The 20,594-nt window shown below is 42.0% G+C and overlaps 1 protein-coding gene across 2 annotated transcripts in view; it reads left to right on the forward strand.

Annotated features, from left to right (window-relative positions):
• The first annotated feature begins 1,119 nt into the window (after positions 1–1,119).
• Positions 1,120–20,594, forward strand: part of ctnnd2a (catenin (cadherin-associated protein), delta 2a) — a 459,985-nt gene continuing 440,510 nt past the window's right edge. Inside the window, exons 1-3 of one of the 2 annotated variants that reach the window (XM_048615969.1) lie at positions 1,120–1,538; positions 2,906–2,990; positions 13,650–13,762. In XM_048615969.1, coding sequence (XP_048471926.1) covers positions 13,749–13,762 — 14 coding nt within the window. In that variant the 5' untranslated portion in view covers positions 1,120–1,538; positions 2,906–2,990; positions 13,650–13,748. Of the gene's footprint in view, positions 1,539–1,803; positions 2,119–2,905; positions 2,991–13,649; positions 13,763–20,594 lie in introns of those variants that run through there. The other variant, XM_048615976.1, reaches the window with a different exon arrangement.

A 20,594-nucleotide genomic window follows, 5' to 3' on the forward strand; every position in this document is an offset into this window, starting at 1 on the left:
AGGTATGTGAACTAGTAAACAGCTTTCACAAGTGTTAATTACAAAATCCTATTTCCCATTTGTCATTGATCCTTTGTAAATGTGGCCAATAGGGAGCCCTCATGGCTGATTTATGCTGATTTGCTTGTTGGAATAGGTGCAGAAAAAAGCAAAAATGGGCATCAGTCCTGACAATTTTCCTAAATAAACTGTTGTGGAGCTGAGAGAGTCTTTGGAACATAGGAACAGCAGCAGGCCATTTAACTCCTTAAGGCTGAACCACATTTTTTTTAAACCTGCTTTTCAAATCCTTTAATATCCCAACCTAATAAAAACTGAATAATCTGAATCTTTAAAATACATTTGGCTCCCAACATCACATGCTGAAAATTCTACACTTCTACTATATTTTGTACCAAGAGGTGCTTTGTAATATCACTGCTGACTAGCCTAGCTCCAGTTTTGAAGACTGCACCCCCTTGTTCTGGATTCAGCCACATGGAGCTTCATAATAACTCCAATCGTTTATCTCTCACTATCTTATTAAATCTTCTAAACATTTGAAATGCATTGACCAGGCCATTCCTCAACCTTCAAAACTCTGGAGAACACAACCAAATCTGTCTTTTTTTTCAGACTCTAAATCCGTCTATCGTTCCAGAAAATGAAGCGAGATAATTTGTCTGCATTTGAATTCATCTTATGAATGTGTTTTATGTGAAAAAAAATTGTGTTGGAATACACTGGCTGAAAAAATGTTGAGAGCAGATAGTAGCGTGTACTTTGAAAGGAAAACAATAATTGCAGTGCTCTATGGAAAGAAAATGGAACTTAGGACTCAGTTTTAAATTCTTACAGACAGCCGGCATTAAAAACAATGAGTAGAGTGGCCCTTTTCTGTGCTTTACGATTGTATATAAATCTGTCTGCATATACTGATTATCCTGGGATGCTGTGTGAGCAAGGTCAAACAGGAGTGTTTCACAAAGTATCTTCTTTCGACCGACCCGTTGTGCTTAACGGAATATCTGAGAAATAGTAACGACTATCCACTCCTCCCTGATCACTCCTATAAGCTGCTCCGAAAGAGAGAGAGAAATCCATACTGCTTCCGGGTTGTACAATTTCAGACCTTGTTCCAACGATGTGATCCAAACCCCCTTGGCGAAGCATCTGAGTTTTCATCACCCTGCCTCTCCTCGGCGGAATGCTGATTACCTCCGCAATGAGACGGGGGGAGGGCTGATTGGAAAATCTGCAGGATTTTTTTTTTGGCGCTGGGGGGGCCTCCGTGTCTCCCGAGGAGGGCCTTTTGTGGTGAAATGTTGCATAAATAATGGCAACAAGGGTCGAAATTCAGCGGTTGCCATGGAGACCTTTGTGCCTGGGTGAACTCCATTCTACTCCGGGAAGCGGCGAGCCTTCAGCTGCCAGCACTGGCCCAGGCGTTTGCTAATGGGTGACAAAAAGTTATTTGCTCGTCGGGAAAGGGGGATGTTAACTTGGAGTGGGCTTGGAGTGTTTGCCTTTGCTGTTTGCATAGCACGATCCACGCTCAGGTACAAGAGTTCGGAATTCTGTCTCTCCTCTGGCGTGTGATGAAGTAGCACTGACTTCCCCACCACCTCTGTGTGTGTGTGTGTGTGTGTGTGTGTTTGTTGTTTGCAAAAACGTTTTGCGAGTTTGCTTTGTCCTTCCGTTCTTCTGGTCCACCGCTGTCGCTGGCACTTTCTTCCCCGAGACAAGGAGAAGGTAGTAGCCTCGCAGACTGGGACCCGTTATTTTTTTCTTCTTCTCTTCCTCCAGTCTAAAGTACCAGGGACTTTCTCCTCCTCCTCCTAAGAGGCGTCCCGCAGCACAGCGGCTTGTCTTATTTTCTCACTCCCTTACGCAAGGCGTGAACTCGTTCAACTGCAGGAAGAGCATGTTATGACCCCCCTCCTCGTTAGGGTCGCCTCGATATAGGCTGACAATTCAGCGCCTGCTTTTCCCCGTTCCCCACCCATCGCCTGGCCGAAACTTTCAGCTCGGCGGAGCGGCTACCGTTTATTTCACTCTTGACATTTCCAAACCCATACAGTGCACGTGAAAAGCAACCGCGGGTGCTTCGTTTTCAATCGGGAGATGAAAGAGACCTGGGTAAGGTCAGCGAGACGAAGTTACAGTGATGTGGCTGGGGGAATGGTGTCTCTGTCCGGCAATGTGGTAGGGGAGTTTTGTGTCATCATAAAATCCAACCAGGGAATGAAATAATCATCTCCTCCTCATCAGCCAGCTTGGAAATGATAGTCCTCAATCTTGAAGCCCCTGAGACGTGTCAAGTTTTTATGTTGTCTGATTCCATCCAATCGCAGATGTGCTGTATCATGAGATGCATGTATTCTCTCCCTGTTTCCAAAGAAAAAGAACAGGGTGATTTGTGTGTGTGTTACTCATGCCTCTTTTATTCCCTCCCTCTCTGCTGCTTAACGCTTTACTGTCATGTGGAATGTCTATAGGTTACCTCAGTAAGTCTCTCTCCGGCGATGTATGAGTTAGGGTCCCCTGTAGCAGGTATGCATGATTTAAAAGGATTGGTCAGTGTTCAAGTTGGGATCCCAGAGAAGGATCCCTTCCAAAATTGAAGTTTTTTTTTCCCCCATCAGAGGGATTTTGACCAAGCTGGAACTTAGGAGTTTCTTTACAGTGGAGCAGTGAAGCTTCAGAATTTCATGGTGCTCCAGCAAAAGGTGGGAATTGTCTGCTGTAGTGAGAGATTTCAGGGTTACAGGGACATGAGATCGGGAATGGGAAGATGGTTTAGACCCAACCCCCAAAAAATACCACCAAAGCTGCATTTCCAATTTTGGCCTCCTGACAGTATAAAAACCAAGACCCAGGGTTTTAAACATTTCACTGAAGATGTTGCTGTTCTTGCATTATTCAGGCAGATGCCCTAGGCCCGTACCAGTTCTCCTCCTCTCTCACACCTCCTGAAGCAGTGAATTTGTCGGTCACTGCCCTTGCCTAAGGTAAATTGTTGCATTTGTACCTTACTTTTAAGAAAGTTCACCTTTAAGGACTCCACGTGGTGTGTACACTCAATGTCATATGACTGCCTTGTTGTTCTCCTGCCGTGGTTCTGTAAGCTGTGCACACAGAAAACTGTTGCTTTTCCGTCACATCTACTTCATGGCTTACAATTTGTTTTATTGTTTCAAATAAACTAACCCACAGACTTGATCAACCCCGACAAGTGATTGATTAGTAGACCGTTCTCATTAACGTGATAGATCTGACTCTTACAGCATGAAGAAAGACTTGGATTTATATAGGGCCTTGAATGATTGGCTGTAAAGTACTTTGTGATACCTGACAATGAATAGCTCTGTTGTAATGTTAGCCCACAGTTGTAGCCTGCATCTCATAGCCCTCATGTAGGAGTTAAAGAAAGCCTTGATGGCCCTCTGAGTACCTGCTGATCTTCTAACTCAGTGGGAAGATCCACTGGCACTGACAATCTACTCTCAATTAGGCACTTAAATATTCAAATTGTCTTCAAAATGGTGCAAGGCTGGTAGGCCTCAACACTCCCACCCCACCTCTAACACACTTAAGGCCTAAGGAGGAACTTGGTGCCTCATTGGTGCATTGCTGTCTTCTCCTAACTTCCTTCCAGTTCCACTTTCAAATCTGTGGCTGGGAACTGGGAAAATTCTGCGCACATGGTCAAGTAACCATTGTTTAGGTCAAAGATGTAACGATTTAGGATGCATCTTAAAGAGAGAGAGGTGCAGATAACCTTGGAATTCCCCCACCAAACTTGAGGGTCTGAGCAGCTGAAGATATGGCTGCTAGTATTACAGTGAAGGAACTGGAAGATATGCAAAAGACCAGAGATTGAAGATCACAAATACCTCACAGGATTGTAGAGCTGAAGGACATTATAACATAGGGTGGGGCAAAGCTATGGATCGATATGAGCACACAGTTGATCATGTTATAGTTGAATACAGCTTGTAAGGTGGTGTTTCTTGAATGAATCGTTAAGTGATTCTTTCTCATGGATAACTTTTCATTTACTTTATTCAAAGGCCCAACAGAAGCAGATTGCAAACATCAGTTTCATTTGGGCCAGAACTTGGCACTGGAGTGGGAACTTCACGCGTGAGAGTTCACTGTTTGAGCTTTGTCTGGACCTAACTGCCTTAGAGATGCCATTTTCATTCTGGCAGGATTGGAGCTACACCTAGGAGGTTCTTCATTAGTCCGTTGCTTTGATAGACAAACTCTGCAGCTAAAGGAAAATGTCCCCTGGGATCAGTAAGCAATATCCATTGAATGCAGTGCAGCCTGTGAATTTTGGCAGTGGTTCAACTCCAAAATACTTCAATTGCATTGCAATTTCTTTGCATTTAAATGAAAAAGTGCAAGAGTAATTCAACTGTTCTGCTTTCCAAAACTGTGAAGCAATTTTGCATGAAATATTGGATCATTGTGGAGTGAAACAAACATAAAAATGTCAAAGCGTCACAACAACTTGCATTTGCATTGTACCTTTAACAAAGTACAGTGTCACAAACTGCTTTACAAAAATTGACATCATGCTGAGAAAGGATATCCTGTTCTTCAGAAACATTGACAGCAATATATAACTTGGATTGAACATATTGTGTAGCATTGCTACATATCAGAGGATATCAAAAGTCAAATTTTCATCTTGTTATGAAGGTGGGAATCCAGTCGCAAAATGCAGAGCTTATTCTTTTGCAGGAAAACCCATTTTTCTGTAATAAACTGGGTGAAATCGGATTCTCTAATAGACTGTGTAGAGTTGGATTCTGAAGAAGTCATATCAGAATTGAAATGTTAGCTAAGTTTCTCTGTCTGCAGATGTTGCCAGACCTGCCGAGTTTCTCCAGTATGTTTCCAGCATCCACAGAACTTTGCTTCGATTTTCCTATGCCTTCCTGGTCCCACAGCATTTTCTTGTGGCTTTTTTGTGGATCTGGAAAGCCTCATATGCAGACCTCCACTGCGTCCCCATCACAAAAGATTGGGAAAAAAATGTTTTTCCTAACGCACGCCATTTTTTTTCCCTGCTGCTCATTTTGTGAACCTTGTTAGGACATGTCTCCTCAACCAAGGTATGACCTCTTTTACCAGGTCAAGAAGAGCCTGGGATTGGAGTGGAGCAACTTTGTTCTGTTATCTTTCTCTGTTTTTGAAACTGTAAAGAATATGTGCTAGTCAAGGGATTCCCTTCCAGGAATGGGACAGTGCATTGAGGATTGCTGCAGGTTGCACCCAGCACAGCTTTGGACTTGCCAACAACAGATTTCCATTGCAGCCTCAGAGTTCTCAGCAGTCAGATCAGAGGCAGCACAGAGAAGCTCCATTAACCTAATCCTGGGTAAGGAGGGACCGTCTCATGAGGGAAGGTTGAATAGGTCGGGTCTGTACTCACTGGAGTTTAGAAGAATGAGGGGTGATCTTATTGAAACAAGATTCTTAGGGAACTAGGCGGAGTAGCTGCATAAAGGCCATTTCCCCTTGTGGCAGAGTCTAGCACCAGAGGGCAAAATCTCAGAGTAAAGGGCTGTCCATTTAAAACAGATTAGAAGGAATTTCTTCTCTCAGAAGGTAGCAAATTTGTGGAATTCTTTATTGCATAGTGCTGAAGAGGCTGGGCTGTTAAGTGTATTCAAGGCTAAGATAGATTACTATTCAGTAAGTGAATCAACGGTTATGGGGAAATGGCAGGAAAGTGCAGTTGAGGATTATCAGATCAACCATTGTCTCATTGAATGATGGGGCAGACCCAATGGCCTGAATGGCTGACTTCTGATGCTATGCCTGATGGTCTTTTGGTTTTATGGTCACCATCCCTAAATCTTCACTTTGATATGGGTACAGCACGATGCCACTTTCAGTACATAGCAGCACAGTGCAGCAGCAGCAACCTGAAATGCCCCATCCTCCACATTCACACGTCTTTGGGCAGGAGGGACCAAGGTGCCACAAGAAGGAGGAATCAAAAATAAATAAATAAATAATGATGCAATACCCAACCAAATGGTGTAGAAGAAGAAGATAAGGACAGAAGCAGTTAATGTAGTTTATAAGGAATTCAGCAAAGCCTTTGACAAGGTCCCACGTTGAAGACTGATAGGGAAAGTTAAATGCACATTGGATCCGGGGTAACTTGGCAAGTTGGATCCAAAATTTGCTTAATGGTAGGCAACGTTCCCTCTAATTTTTTTAGCTGCCATGTAAGCCTCTGAGGCTTTGTATGCAGCAGTGACTTCCATGAGAAACGTTGGAGTGGCTGAGCACGTGTGGTAGAAGACTATGTGTGTGACTGGAGGCCACCATAGGGATTAGTGTTGGGTCCGTATTGTTTGTGATATGTATACACATATTATAGAAGAAAAGGTAGGTGATAACCAGGTTTGCGGAAGATGAGAAATTTGGGCGGATGGTTGACAGTGAGGAAGAAGGTCTTAGGTAACAGGAGATTATGGACAGATTAGTCTGACGAGTAGATCAGTGGCAGATGGGAATTAATCCTGCTCAGGGTGAGGTGATGCACTTTGAAAAAAACATAGACCAGGGAGTACTCAGTGAATGGCAGCACACTAGGAAATTCAGATGAACAGGCATCATGTGGTACATGTCCACAGAATCCAGAACGCAGCAGGACAGGATAATAGGACAGTTAATGCATATGATTGATTGTTTGATTTTATTGATTGATTTACTGTAGTCACATACCGAGATACAGTGAAAAGTGTTGTTTTGTGTGCTATACAGGCAGATCATACCATAAGAAATGCATCAGGGTAGCAGATCAGAGTGCAGGATACAGTGTTATAGCCACGGAGAGGGTGCAGAGAGAGAGGGACCAGATTTAACATTTGAGAGGTCCATTCAAAAGTCTGATAACAGCAGGGAAGAAGCTGTTCTTGAATCTATTCATACGTGTATTCAAACTTTTATGTCTTCTATCTGACAGAAGAGGGTGGAAAAGAAAATAACCAGGGTAGGAGGGGTCTTTGATAATGTTGGTTGCTTTCACGAGGCAGTGGGAAGCATAGATGGAGTCAGTGGATGGAAGGCTGGTTTGCATGATGGACTGGTCTGTGTTCACAACTGTCCAGTTTCTTAGAAAAAGCAGATGTCAACCGTACTGTAATGCATTCAGATAGATGCTTTCTATGGTGCACCTGTGAAAATTGGTGAGACTCCATGTGGACATGCAAAATTTCCTTAGTCTCCTGAGGAAGTAGAGATGTTATTGTGCTTTCTTAACTGTCACTTTAATGTGGATTGACCAGGACAGATTATTGGTGATCATTACTCCCAGGAACTTGACGTTCTCGACTATCTCCACCTCAGCACCATTGATGCAGACAGGGGCGTGCCCCCCACTCCACATATGGGACACTAGCCTTTATCAGTGGTGTCATAGATTATAAGAGTAAGGAGGTCAAGTTGGAGCTGTACAAAACTGGTTCAGCCACATCTGGAGTACTGTGTATAGTTCCGGTCAGTGCAGTGTAGAAATGATGTGATTGCACAGGGGGCAGTGCAGATGAGGTTCACTGGGATGGAGCAATTTAGCTAGTTGAGAGGCTGGCTAAGCTTGGGTTGTTTTCTTTAGAGCAGAGAAGGCTGAGAAGGGACCTGGGTGAGGTTTATAAGATTATGGGGGGGCATGGACAGGGTGGATAGAAAGCAGCTGTTCCCCTTTAGTCGAAGGGTCAAGAACAAGGGGAGTAATTTTAGGGAGAAAGCTCAGAGGTTTACAGGGGATTTAAGGCAACGTTTTCACTACAGGGTAGTGGGGATCTGGAATGCACTGACTGGGAGGGTTCTTGAGGCAGGAAACCTCAACCTTTAAGAAGTATTTGGATGAGCATTTGAAATGTTATAACATTCAAAGCTGTGGACCAAGTGCTGGACAGGGGCACTGGTAAGATTTATCAGTTTTTGTTGACACAGATTCAATGGGCCAAGGGGTCACCTCTGTACTGTGTGATTCCATGAATGGAGTAACTTACATGAAGATGACTGAGAGGCAATGTTAGAGGATACTGTCTATCCCAAGAGGTGGAGATTTTGAGCTTTGCTTCCTTCTGCAATAAGACCAGTAGCCAAGGGAAATACCTCCCCACGCCCACCGCCCCCCATTCCCCGACTCCCCAGTATCCTAGAAGGTGACCATCACTCTCCATTGCCTTGCTTGTAGACTCTTCCACAGCCGGCCTGGGTGAAAAGTCATAGTCAGTAGTACATGAGTGATCCATCATGTCATTGATGGAAGGGTGGGGAAGCTTACTTCATCTGAGACATATAGTGCAATTTGCACAAACAAGGTGACATTTGGAATTTGCCTCAGTTGCAGGCTTCCCTTAGGTGCAGGGTGTGATCAGCTGCATGCGTTTGGGAATTCAAACACGTATATTAATTGAAAAATGAACTACTCTTTAAAGCATTCACTTCTCTGTGACCGCAACAAGAGATTTCAGCATGCATGCTCAGCTGCAGCTGCCTTGAGTCATTCATCCCAAGGGAATTTGGGCTGGCACAACATGTGCGCGCACACATGCACGCACAAACACACACACACACACACGGTCGGGGATAGCGTTAGCCCTAGAAAACTTGGCTGTGCAGACTCCTCTGCCAGCCACCATGACCCCTGCATAAAAGGTATAAATGCCAACTTCAAACTGAACAGGCCAGTAGTGTATTTGTGGTGAGATTGAAGTGACTTGACTGGGCAGAAGGGGGGTTGCGGATATTACAGTTTGCATCACACAGTATATTCAGAATAATTGTAGCCTGCTGCATGCTCCACAGCTTGGCACTGAGAAAGTGTTCGATGTTTTGGACTTGGAGAAGGCTGAGAAAGGGAGCATCTCCTCCTCAGATGAGGGATAGGAGAAGAAAGAAGAATTCAATGCAGAGGAGGAAAGTGAAGATGAAAGCTGAGAGGAAGGACCCAGAAATGAGGGAGGCGACATCACGTTTGGAGAATATGAGGAGTCCATGCAGAATGCAATCCTGGTCAGATTCCTTCTGATCAGCTTTGTGATCGGATCCTTCCCCTGAGTATGAAAGCTAACCTGAAAGGCGGTGAGCAGGTGTCTGAGACACCAAGGGAAGAGCATTGGAAACATCCTGTGAGCAAACACCAAAAGAAGATTGAAGGCTTTTTTGTCCATGTGGAAAGTCAAATACTTTATATGGTGACATTTTACACAGATAGTGATTTTTGTTCAACTTTAAAATTGGCTGTTACTTTATTCTACATAACTTCACTAGTTAGGGCATTGTGCTGGTTTGTAAAGTTAACTAACCCATTCAGTGTCCTCCACCTTTGGACACTCTTAGGCAATTCTTTCTTTGTTGCCTGGAGCCAGCTGATATTTCTTGGTTATGTGGAGGTTGACTTCATCAGGCATCAGATGGGGCCCTCCCTGAAAGCTGGGGAAGCCATACCTTTTTTGGATCTTTCTGGCAAATGGTGCATTTGGCTGAGTGGTAGTGGAGTCAGGGGACAACAAGATTCCCTCAAAATAAAGGGACCCCTAGCCAATCTCGTCTTACTGTAGCGCAGAAAGTCAACGAAGCGCTTCCTGCACTGGAGTCGACTTTGGTGGTGGCCCAAAGTTCTGACCATCTCAACGACCTTCAGCCAGGCTGCTTTGGTGATGCTGGGAGGAAGTCTGTGCCCAAAATGCGTGTGCCTCCCCATTCTCCCGATGTATTTTCGGATCATGTTTGGACAACCTGGCTGCAGTTCCCTCCTAGTCCTTGTGATTATTCCGGGTGTAGGTCACCCTACAGGGAAGAGGAGGCGAGTAAGTCAACTTGTGTGGTTATCATGCTTTTCTTGACCTGAATTTCATGGGGATTTAATTCATAGTTGTGAGGGGAAAAGTGCTAATCCATGTGTGGCATGGTAGGAAAGGAATGGCATGGACATGGTAGCCTAAGCATGTGTTGCATGTATTCATGGTCTTTTTCATGGACACTAAAATTTTTCAATGTGTTGTGCCTTCACAACAGGACTGAGTTGGAGATGTTGTGAAAGGGTCTAAGTTCATAGAATCCCTACAGTGCAGGAGGAGCCTATTTGACCCATTGAGTCTGCACCAATTCTCCGAAGAGCATCCTACCCAGACCCATGCCGCCCCCGTAACATTTTTCCTTGTAATCCAACATTTCTCATGACTAATCCACCTAACCTACACATCCATGGGCACTATGGGCAATTTAGCATGACCAGTCCACCTCGCATGCACACCTTTAGACTGTGGGAGGAAATCAGTGCACCTGGAGGAACCCCATGCAGACACAGGGAGAATGTGCAAACTCCACACTGACAGTCGCCCAAGGGTGGGATTGAACCCAGGTCCCTGGCGCTGTGAGGCAGCAGTGCTAGCCACTGAGGCACCCTCTGTTGCGATGAGGGATGCTGCCAATGGACTTTGTTGCCATTGTGACTAGTAGAATTATATCAGCTGCTGCATGATGAGTTTCATTTTACAAGTCAGAGACTTGTGTGGATGGGGTGAATAGGGAATGAAAGATTTGGTTTAACTGGGCTCTCAATCCATGTTGGTTTAGAGTATGCAGTCAATGGGCCAGCTCATTTCGGAAGACAGTATTTCAGGTAACAACCACACAATACTGACATTCAAAAAGTCACTCCAATGGCACGCTGGAGCTGCCTCTGGGCAGATGTTTGATTTTGCTGCTCTTTTATTGGGTAGAGGATGAGAACCACCTACCCTTGCCCTGACTTGTCCCATCCCAAAATGGTACCTGCTCCTTTCTTGAATGCCCAGAGCAACCTTGGCAGCATAAGTTGTGAGTTGGTGTGCTCTTTGGAAGCCATAGAAAAACGTGATTCTCATTTCATGAGCTAGAGAAAAAAATTTGTCCTCAGGATTTAGTGAGAAATGGAACCGCAAATCTTAGATTTTTGCAAAGTGTTGTAGAATGACCTTTCATCCATTAGCGGAATGCAGTGATGAGTGAAACTCTTAAATTAGGTAAGTATTAAGGAATGCTTGACCATACTTAATCGTAATAGATACCCAGGAGCTTTAAAATACAGCAATTTAATCTAGAACTTGGATTGTTTTTGTATAGATTATTGGATACCCAGGAATTATTATGAGTTTATAATTTGAGGGTTCAAATTACATCAGAAAACAAGACAAAGGGACCTGAAATGATTGACAATAACCACCTGAAATTTGAGATGATATTGGAACACTAAATTCACTTCACCTCCCAGTGCTCGCAATATGCATGGTTAGGTTCACTAGAATTGTTTTACTCACTTCTGGATCCATTTTCAGTGATGCAACTTAAGCTTCATTTTATATAGCATTCGTTTCATTTCTCCATTCCAAAGTCCTTAACCAGAGACCGAAGTAGACAACCCTGCTCCCTGGTTATTATTATGTGACCCACTATAAGGCAAAGCTTGAGAATGGTGCAAAATGATTCTGCATTTCCTTCATTGGTCTCCAATAAATGCTTGCCAATAGCTGGGACTGATAGCTGTAAACTGACTGTAATTTCGTACCAACTGTAGCTAGCTAGTTGATGGTGTGTACTAGAGTCTAGAGTCATTTGTCAAAGTGGGCTGCAATTTCCAACATTTAACGATTGAATTGAAAGAATGCAGGAAATTGGGGGCTTATGGACATCAACATAAGAAGTAACAATTATTTTCTTTTTGGTGATGGAGCTTGAGAGGTGTTTGTCATGAACTAGGGATACCCTACTCTTCTCCAATATGGTGCCAAAGAATTTTCTCTTTTCATCTGTTTGAGAAGATGTGACCTTATTAATTCCTGAACCAAAAAAGCCATGCCCACCACAGTGCACCACTCATCTGTGTTGCTTTGGAGTATTAGCCCATATTTTGGGTTCAGGTCTCTGGTGTGGGAGATCCAAAACCTTTTTGACCCAGAGGTAAGTGTGCTCCTAACTGAACCATAGTCCTTATTTGGCAGTTAGGAGGAAATTACTGATGTGACTCAGGCAGAGGCAACAGGCAGTTTGAATAAAATAGTGCTATCACTAAAAAATTGGTGGTCAACCAATACTCATAGAAGCTTGTGGTCACAATGATCTGCAATGCCTGTTGTTGAGCCAGTCGTGTATATAATGACAAAAGGGGGAATTTCCTGACCACGATAAGCTTTTTCTGAAATAAAAAAAAGGGCTGGAGAAACTCAGTAGGTCTGGTAGCACCTGTGGAGAGAGGAACACAGTTCATGTTACAAGTCTGATGTGGCTCTTCAGAGCTCTGAAGATTGACACTTGGACTCAAAATGTTAACTCTGTTTCTCACTCCACAGATGCTGTCAGATCTGCTGAGTTTCTCCAGCATCTTGTTTATTTTGCAGATATCCAGAATCAACTGTAATTTGCTTTCATATGCTTTCCCCGCTCATTCTCCATCACCCCTTCTTCTTTGTCTTCTTAAACTTTCATTGGTTTAATAATAAAGTCGATTAGCAGGAAAAGTTTAAGTAAACGTAACATACAAAGGCTACTGCTTTATTTTCAAATAAGTTTGTAACCTCCATGCCACCTCCTATCATTCTACTAGTATGGAAGGAAAATGCACCAGAATGGCCATGCAGTTGATTGCTATCTCATTTTTCCTCTTATTATGAATGTATGAGCTGGGGCTCAGTGGGAAAAATTTGATCACCGGGTCAGTGGATTGTGGGTCATGTCCAAGTTCACCATGTAATCTAGACTGACATTCCAACGAAGTACAGAGGGTGTTGCATTTGGAGGTACTGCCTTTAGTGGAGGAGTTAAACCAAGGTCCACCCGCCTTCCCAGGTGAACCTAAAAGATCCCACTACACAATTTTACAGAGAAGCAAAGTTCTGCCTAATGTCTTAGCCAGTCCTTAACCAACATCATTTTTACAAAAACATTATTTGGTCATTATCACATGAATGTCTAAGCAGTGTTATGCACGGATTGGCCATCACATTGCAACAGTGACTGTGTATTGAAATTACTGTTGTGAGTAAAGTAAACTGCTTTGGTACATTCTGAAGATACGTAAAGCACAATATAAATACAACTTTTTCTTTATCTGTGCTAACTTAATATCAGCTAATAAAAAAGTCTGAGATTTAATTGAATGAGGGAACAATGATGGATATTTTAATTAAGGGTTAATTAGCTGAGAATTGGTTGTACAAATATGGGAAGCTAGTAATGTCTAGTCTGAGAGTTTTATGGAGTGTGGTTAATTGAAATAAAACTCTCATTCAAAGGATAGACCTCTCTGTTTAGATATAGCATACAATATAGTGTATAACAACTATGAATTGTATTCTCTTTGGAAATGCTTGAGGTGCAATTGTGTCAGATATATGTCGAGTGAAAGACAAATGTAAGGGACTTTTCTAACCAAGACATTTTATTGATTTTTTTTTTGCTAAATTCAACTGTCTTTGTGCAGCCTTTGGTCAAACGTACAAATTTTCTGTGTCCTGACTGTCTGAAGTCATCTGACAGCAGTATAAAAGAGGAATCGCTTACAGTAGCATCCTGTTGCCTGCTCCCAGCCCCCTCCCCATGCTTCATTTCTTTCCTTATCTCATGACTGATATCCCTTTCTTTTCCCATCACAGGAGCTGCAGTTTGAAAGACTAACCAGAGAGCTGGAGGCCGAGCGCCAGATTGTCGCTAGCCAGCTGGAGCGATGCAAACTGGGATCCGACACAGGCAGCATGAGCAGCATTAGGTATGGATGAAAATTACTTGGTCATTGGTTCCTATGCTGTTTGAGTTTACATCACATTTATGACATCTCGGAGGAATTGTCAGAATGAAGGTTTTGTGTCTGAGATTTAGAAACAGTATGTTGTCGTTTTATTCGAGGAGCATAGTGGAAGCTGGTGTGTGAAGAGGAGATGGAGCATGTTTTTCTTGAACTATTGCAAGCTATGTGGTGAAAGTGTACGCATATTGCTTAGTTTCCCTGTTTGTCTGCCATGCTGCCTTTGGACATGTGCTCTCCATTGATCGATTGTTTGAGTATATGTACATATGCATCTTCAGTCCACTTAATCGTGAAATAGAAGCTGAGGAACAAGGTCCATACCAATTTAATGTTCAGATGTTACTCAAACACTAAAGCAATTTCAGTCATGGTATCCTGTAACAAATGTATACAAACACAGCTATATAATAGATGGATCAATGCTATATATTATGCATGAATTGATTATATAGTTAGAAAATAGATTTATAAATAGTCATTCATTTGTACAGAGTATTGCCGAAAAAAGACACATCAGAGATTTTTGTTTAGCAATCAGGACAATTCATAAAAATACCAATTCAAAGCGAATGAGAGGAGAAGGCTGATTGTTTGGCAAGTGGACTCTAATTGGTAGAGCCACTGCCATGGGGAATGCTTTAATCGGTGATTTAGAGATAGATTTATACTGGTGCAAAAATGTTGAATCTTAGAGAGAGAGGGTACATTGCATGAAATTCATGTCATAGGTTGTCATCATTTTGCTGGGACAATGACCTTTGTGCTAATGGGATTCGTTGGGTTTCTAAGAGAAAAGTAAGATTTTTCTCATTATGTAGCTCGATTAGAATGCCATAGAATTAATTTATGTTCCTGTAGATACTAGTGCTGTGGAAGGGGATTGTCTCAATACTGTGAAACGCCACAGCAATTTATCATTTATTTCAATGTGTGTGTACATCCTTCTCATCCTACTGGTGACCACTTTGCAGAACTTCCCACCTCGCATGGAATTGGGGGATAGTGGGAATTTTGGATACAAAATGCAAGCAGCTGTTTTGTTTAATCTCCTTCACTTGAATATATAGTATCTCATTCTCATAAGTCCACAAACCTTGTGGCTTTAGCTGTGTGTTATTCTGCAGATGGTACAATGGTTAGATGTTCAATGTGACAGCCTTTTCTGATTTTATCTGTCCACATCACTCCCTGAACCAGGATAGCAGGTTCCTAACATGAGTGCTTTGGATTTTAGCTAGAATTGGAAATCCACCTTTTAATAAAGGATGGGACAAATGTGTAGGGTTTTTTTTTCACAACAATTAACAGCATTTACATGGCTCCCCATTGCTTTCTATTAAGGATTTTTAAAAATTAAACTCCTATTTCATTATCTTCTGTTGTGATTTTGAACCTATGCTGTAAGAACATTAACCCAGAGTTCTGGGTGATATTACTAGTGATATTACTACTATGACATTACCTCCTAAAGTGTAGGTTTTGAATTTGTGTAATATTCGTAGCTTATTTTACAGGTCTGCCATTGACTTCAACATAAAACAAAATCAGGAGAGTTTTCAACAGATGTTTAATTACTGTTAATTGTTTTATGCTATATTATAAAATTTCCAATGCGAGCAGAAAGCTAAATTGGTATTGTTTTATTGATTACCATTGGGCAATGATGCACAGGACTTGCAAACAAAGTGGTTTGTTACCAATTTCAGGCATAGTGATTTGAGCAAATGGCTCATCAAATTTAAATTGTTTTAATATATTCCTGGTGTCTTGGTTCTTATACTCCTTCTATGAGAATGACCTTGCCTTAACTACATTTTGTTGAAGGATGTTGCTTAAACGATACTACAGTAGAAACAACGGTTCATTGTCAAGCTTCATTATCTCCCACTCCCCATTAGTTTTCTTGAAGATTTCTGCTTGCTTGGCTGAACAGGAGACCTTTAGAAAATAACTGTTTGTGGTAACTGGCTGTAGTGGCTGTTTGAAAAGCACCCTCACGTAGACATTTTGAACTTGTGGAAACACAGAATGGATTGATTCAGAGCTGAGTTCTTCTGTTATTAAAAGTGCACTGGATTTCTGACATTGCTGCAGGGTATTTTTCCTTTTGGGTACCAATAAAAAGTTTCTTTGCTGAACTTGACGATGTAGAGAGTAAGTTTCAGAGACAGGTTCACACGGTAGTGTTCCACTTTGCGATTTTAATGCTTTAAGGATTGCAGGGATGGTGTTGATGCACATAACAGGGTTCATTGTGATGGACTGTTATAATCACTGCCTTTTGCATGTCCTGGCAAAACAATCATGGTAATGGTCATCCTAATCATGGTTACTATGTTGCTTTGATTTAGCATTTCACTGAGACCTGCCATTTGGGTGGAATGTAATCTGGAATCTTTCATCACATAGTTCGCCCCCCCCACCCAACTAGCCCACACTCTCAGATTGATTCTTCCATTCCTACATTCCCGTGCCAATTGGATGTGAGTCTAATATTTGATTGGGTCATTTTTGTCTGCCAGTTGTACAGGCTTTTAGTTCCCAATTGAATTTTTTTTATAAAAACAAGTATCGATGAATTTTTTTTTCAAAGTGAACTTTATCCCCAGTGTTGCTCCCTGCAATTCTCTGGAAATTCATCTTGAATTCGTGGTAACTCAGGGATAATCTGGAATTTTTGCAACCTATATTCACTGTAATTAATAACTATTGTGCACATGGACTTGTTGACACTTGCTTGGTGATAAGAGACTAAAGACAGCAGATGATAACAAGTTGTAATTTAGTGGATAATGAGTTGGGTGTCAGTGGCATTTTGTTATATAGGTCACTGGCTTGGGTCTTTGAATCCGCCTGCAGTCAGAAGAAAGTGATTGTTTCCCACTGCAAAATGGCTGAGCATGCAAAGACATTTCCTTCTCCCCTCAGTAAGGATGATGCTGTCCCCGTTAGAAGGTGGAAGGGCAGCAGTGTAATATGGAGGCTGGTATTCACTGCCCAATGATGTTCACAGAATTACAGAAGGGTTGCAGCACAGAAGGAGGTCATCTGGCCCATTGTCTCTGCACCAGGTATCCATTGAGCATTATAACTTCGCCTTTTCTCCATACCCTTGCACATTGTTTCTTTCCAAATAATCACCTTTAATGCCTCAATTGAACATTTTTCTATAACACCTTTAGGCACCGCAGAAAAGTTCTTCTTTTCCTGACATGACATTTGCTCCTTTTGCAAATCACTTTAAATGTGTGGCCTCTCTTTTTTTTTGATTCATTTTTTCATGAGTGGGATCGTCTCACTGTATCCTGTCTATCCAGACCTTTCATGATCTTGAAAGAATCAAATTCTCTGTATGAATTTTCTTTGCTTCAAGACAGAATTGTATGTTGTGGGTACTTGCTCTATCAATCTGTTCAGAGATGTTGCTACACACGTCTGGAGCAGGTGGAACATGAACCTGGGCCTCCTGGCTCAGAGTTAGGGACACAACCGCTGCACCACAGGAGCTCTTAGTCTTTGTCAATCTACAGGTTTCCAGCAACTGCATCTTCCTCAACTAAAGGCTGAAGTGCAGAATCCCTTTGCCTGTGAGTTTTGTGGCCTGTGTTAATTGTAAAATGCTTGTTTTCCTTTTGAAAATGTTTCCACTTGATTTGCATAACATCTTCTGTCAACTGCATGTTCCACTCTCAGTCAAGCCAAGTTTGACATTGAACTATTACAGGGTACAGTATTGTTCAAGATAACCGTAGAAAGGGAACAGAAAACTTCAGCATAGAGATGCTAAAATTATGCATTGCATAGTGTCTGAGCTTGTGACTGTGTGTGTGTGACACACAGAGAGAGAAAGTTATCAATTTTGATTGGACATAATTCTCAAGGCTTTGTCACATGATTTTTTTAACTCAAAATCAGCCCACCCAGAGAAATAGTCCTGTTTCATCACCAACGTTTTACAACTAATAAACCAATGTGTTCCCAGGAAATATAAAATATTTATTTGGGATAAGTATAATTTTTTTTATTTCTTGGGAACACATTGGTTTGTTAGTTGTAAAATATTTATATTTATCCCAAAAAAAAATTCACAAGACTCCAGGTCAATCCTGGAGAGTTGTCAACTGTCACAAAGTAAGACCGAGACTAATATTTGATTGAAAATTTGTCTCATGACAATTGCTTAACCATAATGAGAAATGCATGCTTATATTTGCTGCACATACCTTCATTCACACCTAGATTGTTATATCTATATGTTTTCATACCTCCATCAGAACTGCGACGCTCAACAACTTGGATTAGCTTCTGATTCAACAAAGTTTTCCATCCTTCTGAGATCTCCATGTTTCTGTAATTCTGGACTGTTGTCAATCCTTGGTTTCCTTTGCTCTACCGTTGAAAGCTATAATTTGGCTCTAAATTCTGGAATTCTCTCCTGAAAACCTTTCACCTCTGTCACTTCCTCTAACTCCTTGGGGTTCTTTACCTGTATGAAAGGTACTGTACATATGCAAGTTGTTACTGTTTAATAAGCTCTTGCGGCGCAGTAGTAGTGTCCTCTGAACCACAGGTTCAAGTCCCACCCACTCCAGAGGTGTGTGATAACATTGCTGAACAGGTTGATCAGAAAATGTAAAGCAAAATTGTAAAGTTAGCAAACATTGCTCACTGTAATAACTGACATCAATTTTGGAGGAAAGTGCATTGATTGACTCTGCATTAGGAGTAACTTTAAAGGAAACATCGCTGTGTTCCCGAGACTTGAGGGACCAGAGCAAATGGGCAGTGTGAAATTTTATCAAGTGGGAATTTTATGGTCACTCAACCAGCTCATTTTCAGTGGAGACATGGGTTTGAAGGGGGTCACATAAAATGGGACAGTGGCTAGATCACAGTGTCCCATCCATCCCCAGACTGTCCCATAACAAGATGAACACGTAAGGCATCAACCAGCTTGTTCACCCTTGAGCCCATTTTGGCCCCTGTCTGGCCAAGCAATGGTTATCATCCCTGTCAATAATAATAAATGCATCTGGGGAAAGCAGATTGAAGGAGGACAGATTATTATTTCACTATCTCAGATGAAAAGGCGGAAAGGACTGTAGGTTGCCACTTAATGAGGAGTGCCCTGTACTTATTGAGGGGTCTTTCCAAGATGTTTTCCTTCATAGATTCCAAGCCTTCAACATCTTTCCTTACCTTCCCAAACGTCCGTGATTCCTCCTCAGTCTGAAATTTTACATTTATCCCCAGATCCTCTCTCAATAAATTTTCTGCTCAGGGTCTGTTTGCGGTTCCAGGCCTGCCACTATTGATTTCCAGTGGTGTTGGGTTTGCTCAGCCACTAGACAGTAAAATTGGCCGACAGCTCTTAAGAGTGTGACTGGATGCATCACGGCCTGGTACAGCAACTACTGTGCCCAGGACCATAAGAAACTACAGAAGGCTGTAAACACAGCCCAGTCCATTGTGCAAACCAACTTTCCATCCATTTACACTTCTCATTACCACTAAAAGGCAGCCAACCACATCAAAGACCCCTCCCACCCTGGTTATAATCTCTTCCAACCTCTTCCATCAGGCAGAAGATACAAAAGTTTAAACACATGTGCAACTGGTTCAAAAGCAGCTTCTTCCCCGCTTTTATTAAACTTCTGAATGGATCTCTCAAATTTGAAATCTAATGTTGATCTTGCTTTTTGTACACTTTCCCTGCAGCCTTGTATTCCTCGCTCTGTTCAATCACCCTATGATCTTTGTGTTTTTGTGTTATGATCTTCTGCACTGCATGCACAACAAAATTTTTCACTGTACTTAAGTACATCCGCCAATACTAAATCAAAATCCTTTCCCTGAGGGATGGTGGTCACACAATTACTTAATTAGGGTGGCCCCCTGTGTATTATCACCATGTGATAGCCATGAGAGTGTTTTTTTGTGGTGCAACCAGAGGTGGCAAAAGCCTAGTCCCTTGTCAAGGTTTTGAAAAACTTGATAACTTCAGAAGGTTTCAGGATTGACGATTGGAAGTCAGATTCTCGACCATGTTGGCTGTTTGACTACCTTGGAAGCTAATGAGGCTCTGATATGTTGTAGACTCTTCTAAATTAAACAGCTATACTTGGAACCGCACAACACAGAGCAGTAATTAAATGTAAGAATCCTGTAATATTCCACCATGACACTGTTTCACTTTTCATTTGGGGTGTAGCAGCATAAGCTAGTAATTAAAGGGGACATTTTTTCTCCCTTATATCTCCTCTTAAAAAATAAGATTAAGTACTTCCAGCCGGTGAGTTGGGGATGTAATTTATAAAGGGAGTCAAGCTAAATTATGGGACTGTGTAGGTTCCAGTTTTGTGGTAAAAGATTATAGTGAGGTTAGCAGTGCTTCCCCTTAGAGTAAATTGTACAGCAGCTTTAAGTGACAGCACAAGTGCTGTTAAATTTACAAATCTGGAAGCCTTTCTCTTTGAGGAGCCTTGTTACACTGCCATCTCACCAAGAGACTCACCATTGAAACACAAGGACGAGTATGAAATGGTGTAATTTTTTTAATAGTTACCGACTAAACATGCCAGGACAAAAAATGTGGTTGGTCCATATCTCGGGCCCTAAAATGAATTTATATCAGAGTGGAGTCATATACCTTCAGGTTTTTACGTTTCTTTGTAGGTGTTTTGTTACTTTCTGTCTTCGCTGTATCTTTCCTTTATTGCTTTCTTTCTTGGCTTCTTGCTCTTTCTCACTCTCTCTCTCTCGCTGTCTTTCTCGCTCTCTCGCTTTTTTTCTC

The sequence above is a fragment of the Rhincodon typus genome, chromosome 2 (assembly GCF_021869965.1).
Source record: "Rhincodon typus isolate 14 chromosome 2, sRhiTyp1.1, whole genome shotgun sequence".
In the NCBI taxonomy this organism is placed as follows: Eukaryota; Metazoa; Chordata; class Chondrichthyes; order Orectolobiformes; family Rhincodontidae; genus Rhincodon; species Rhincodon typus.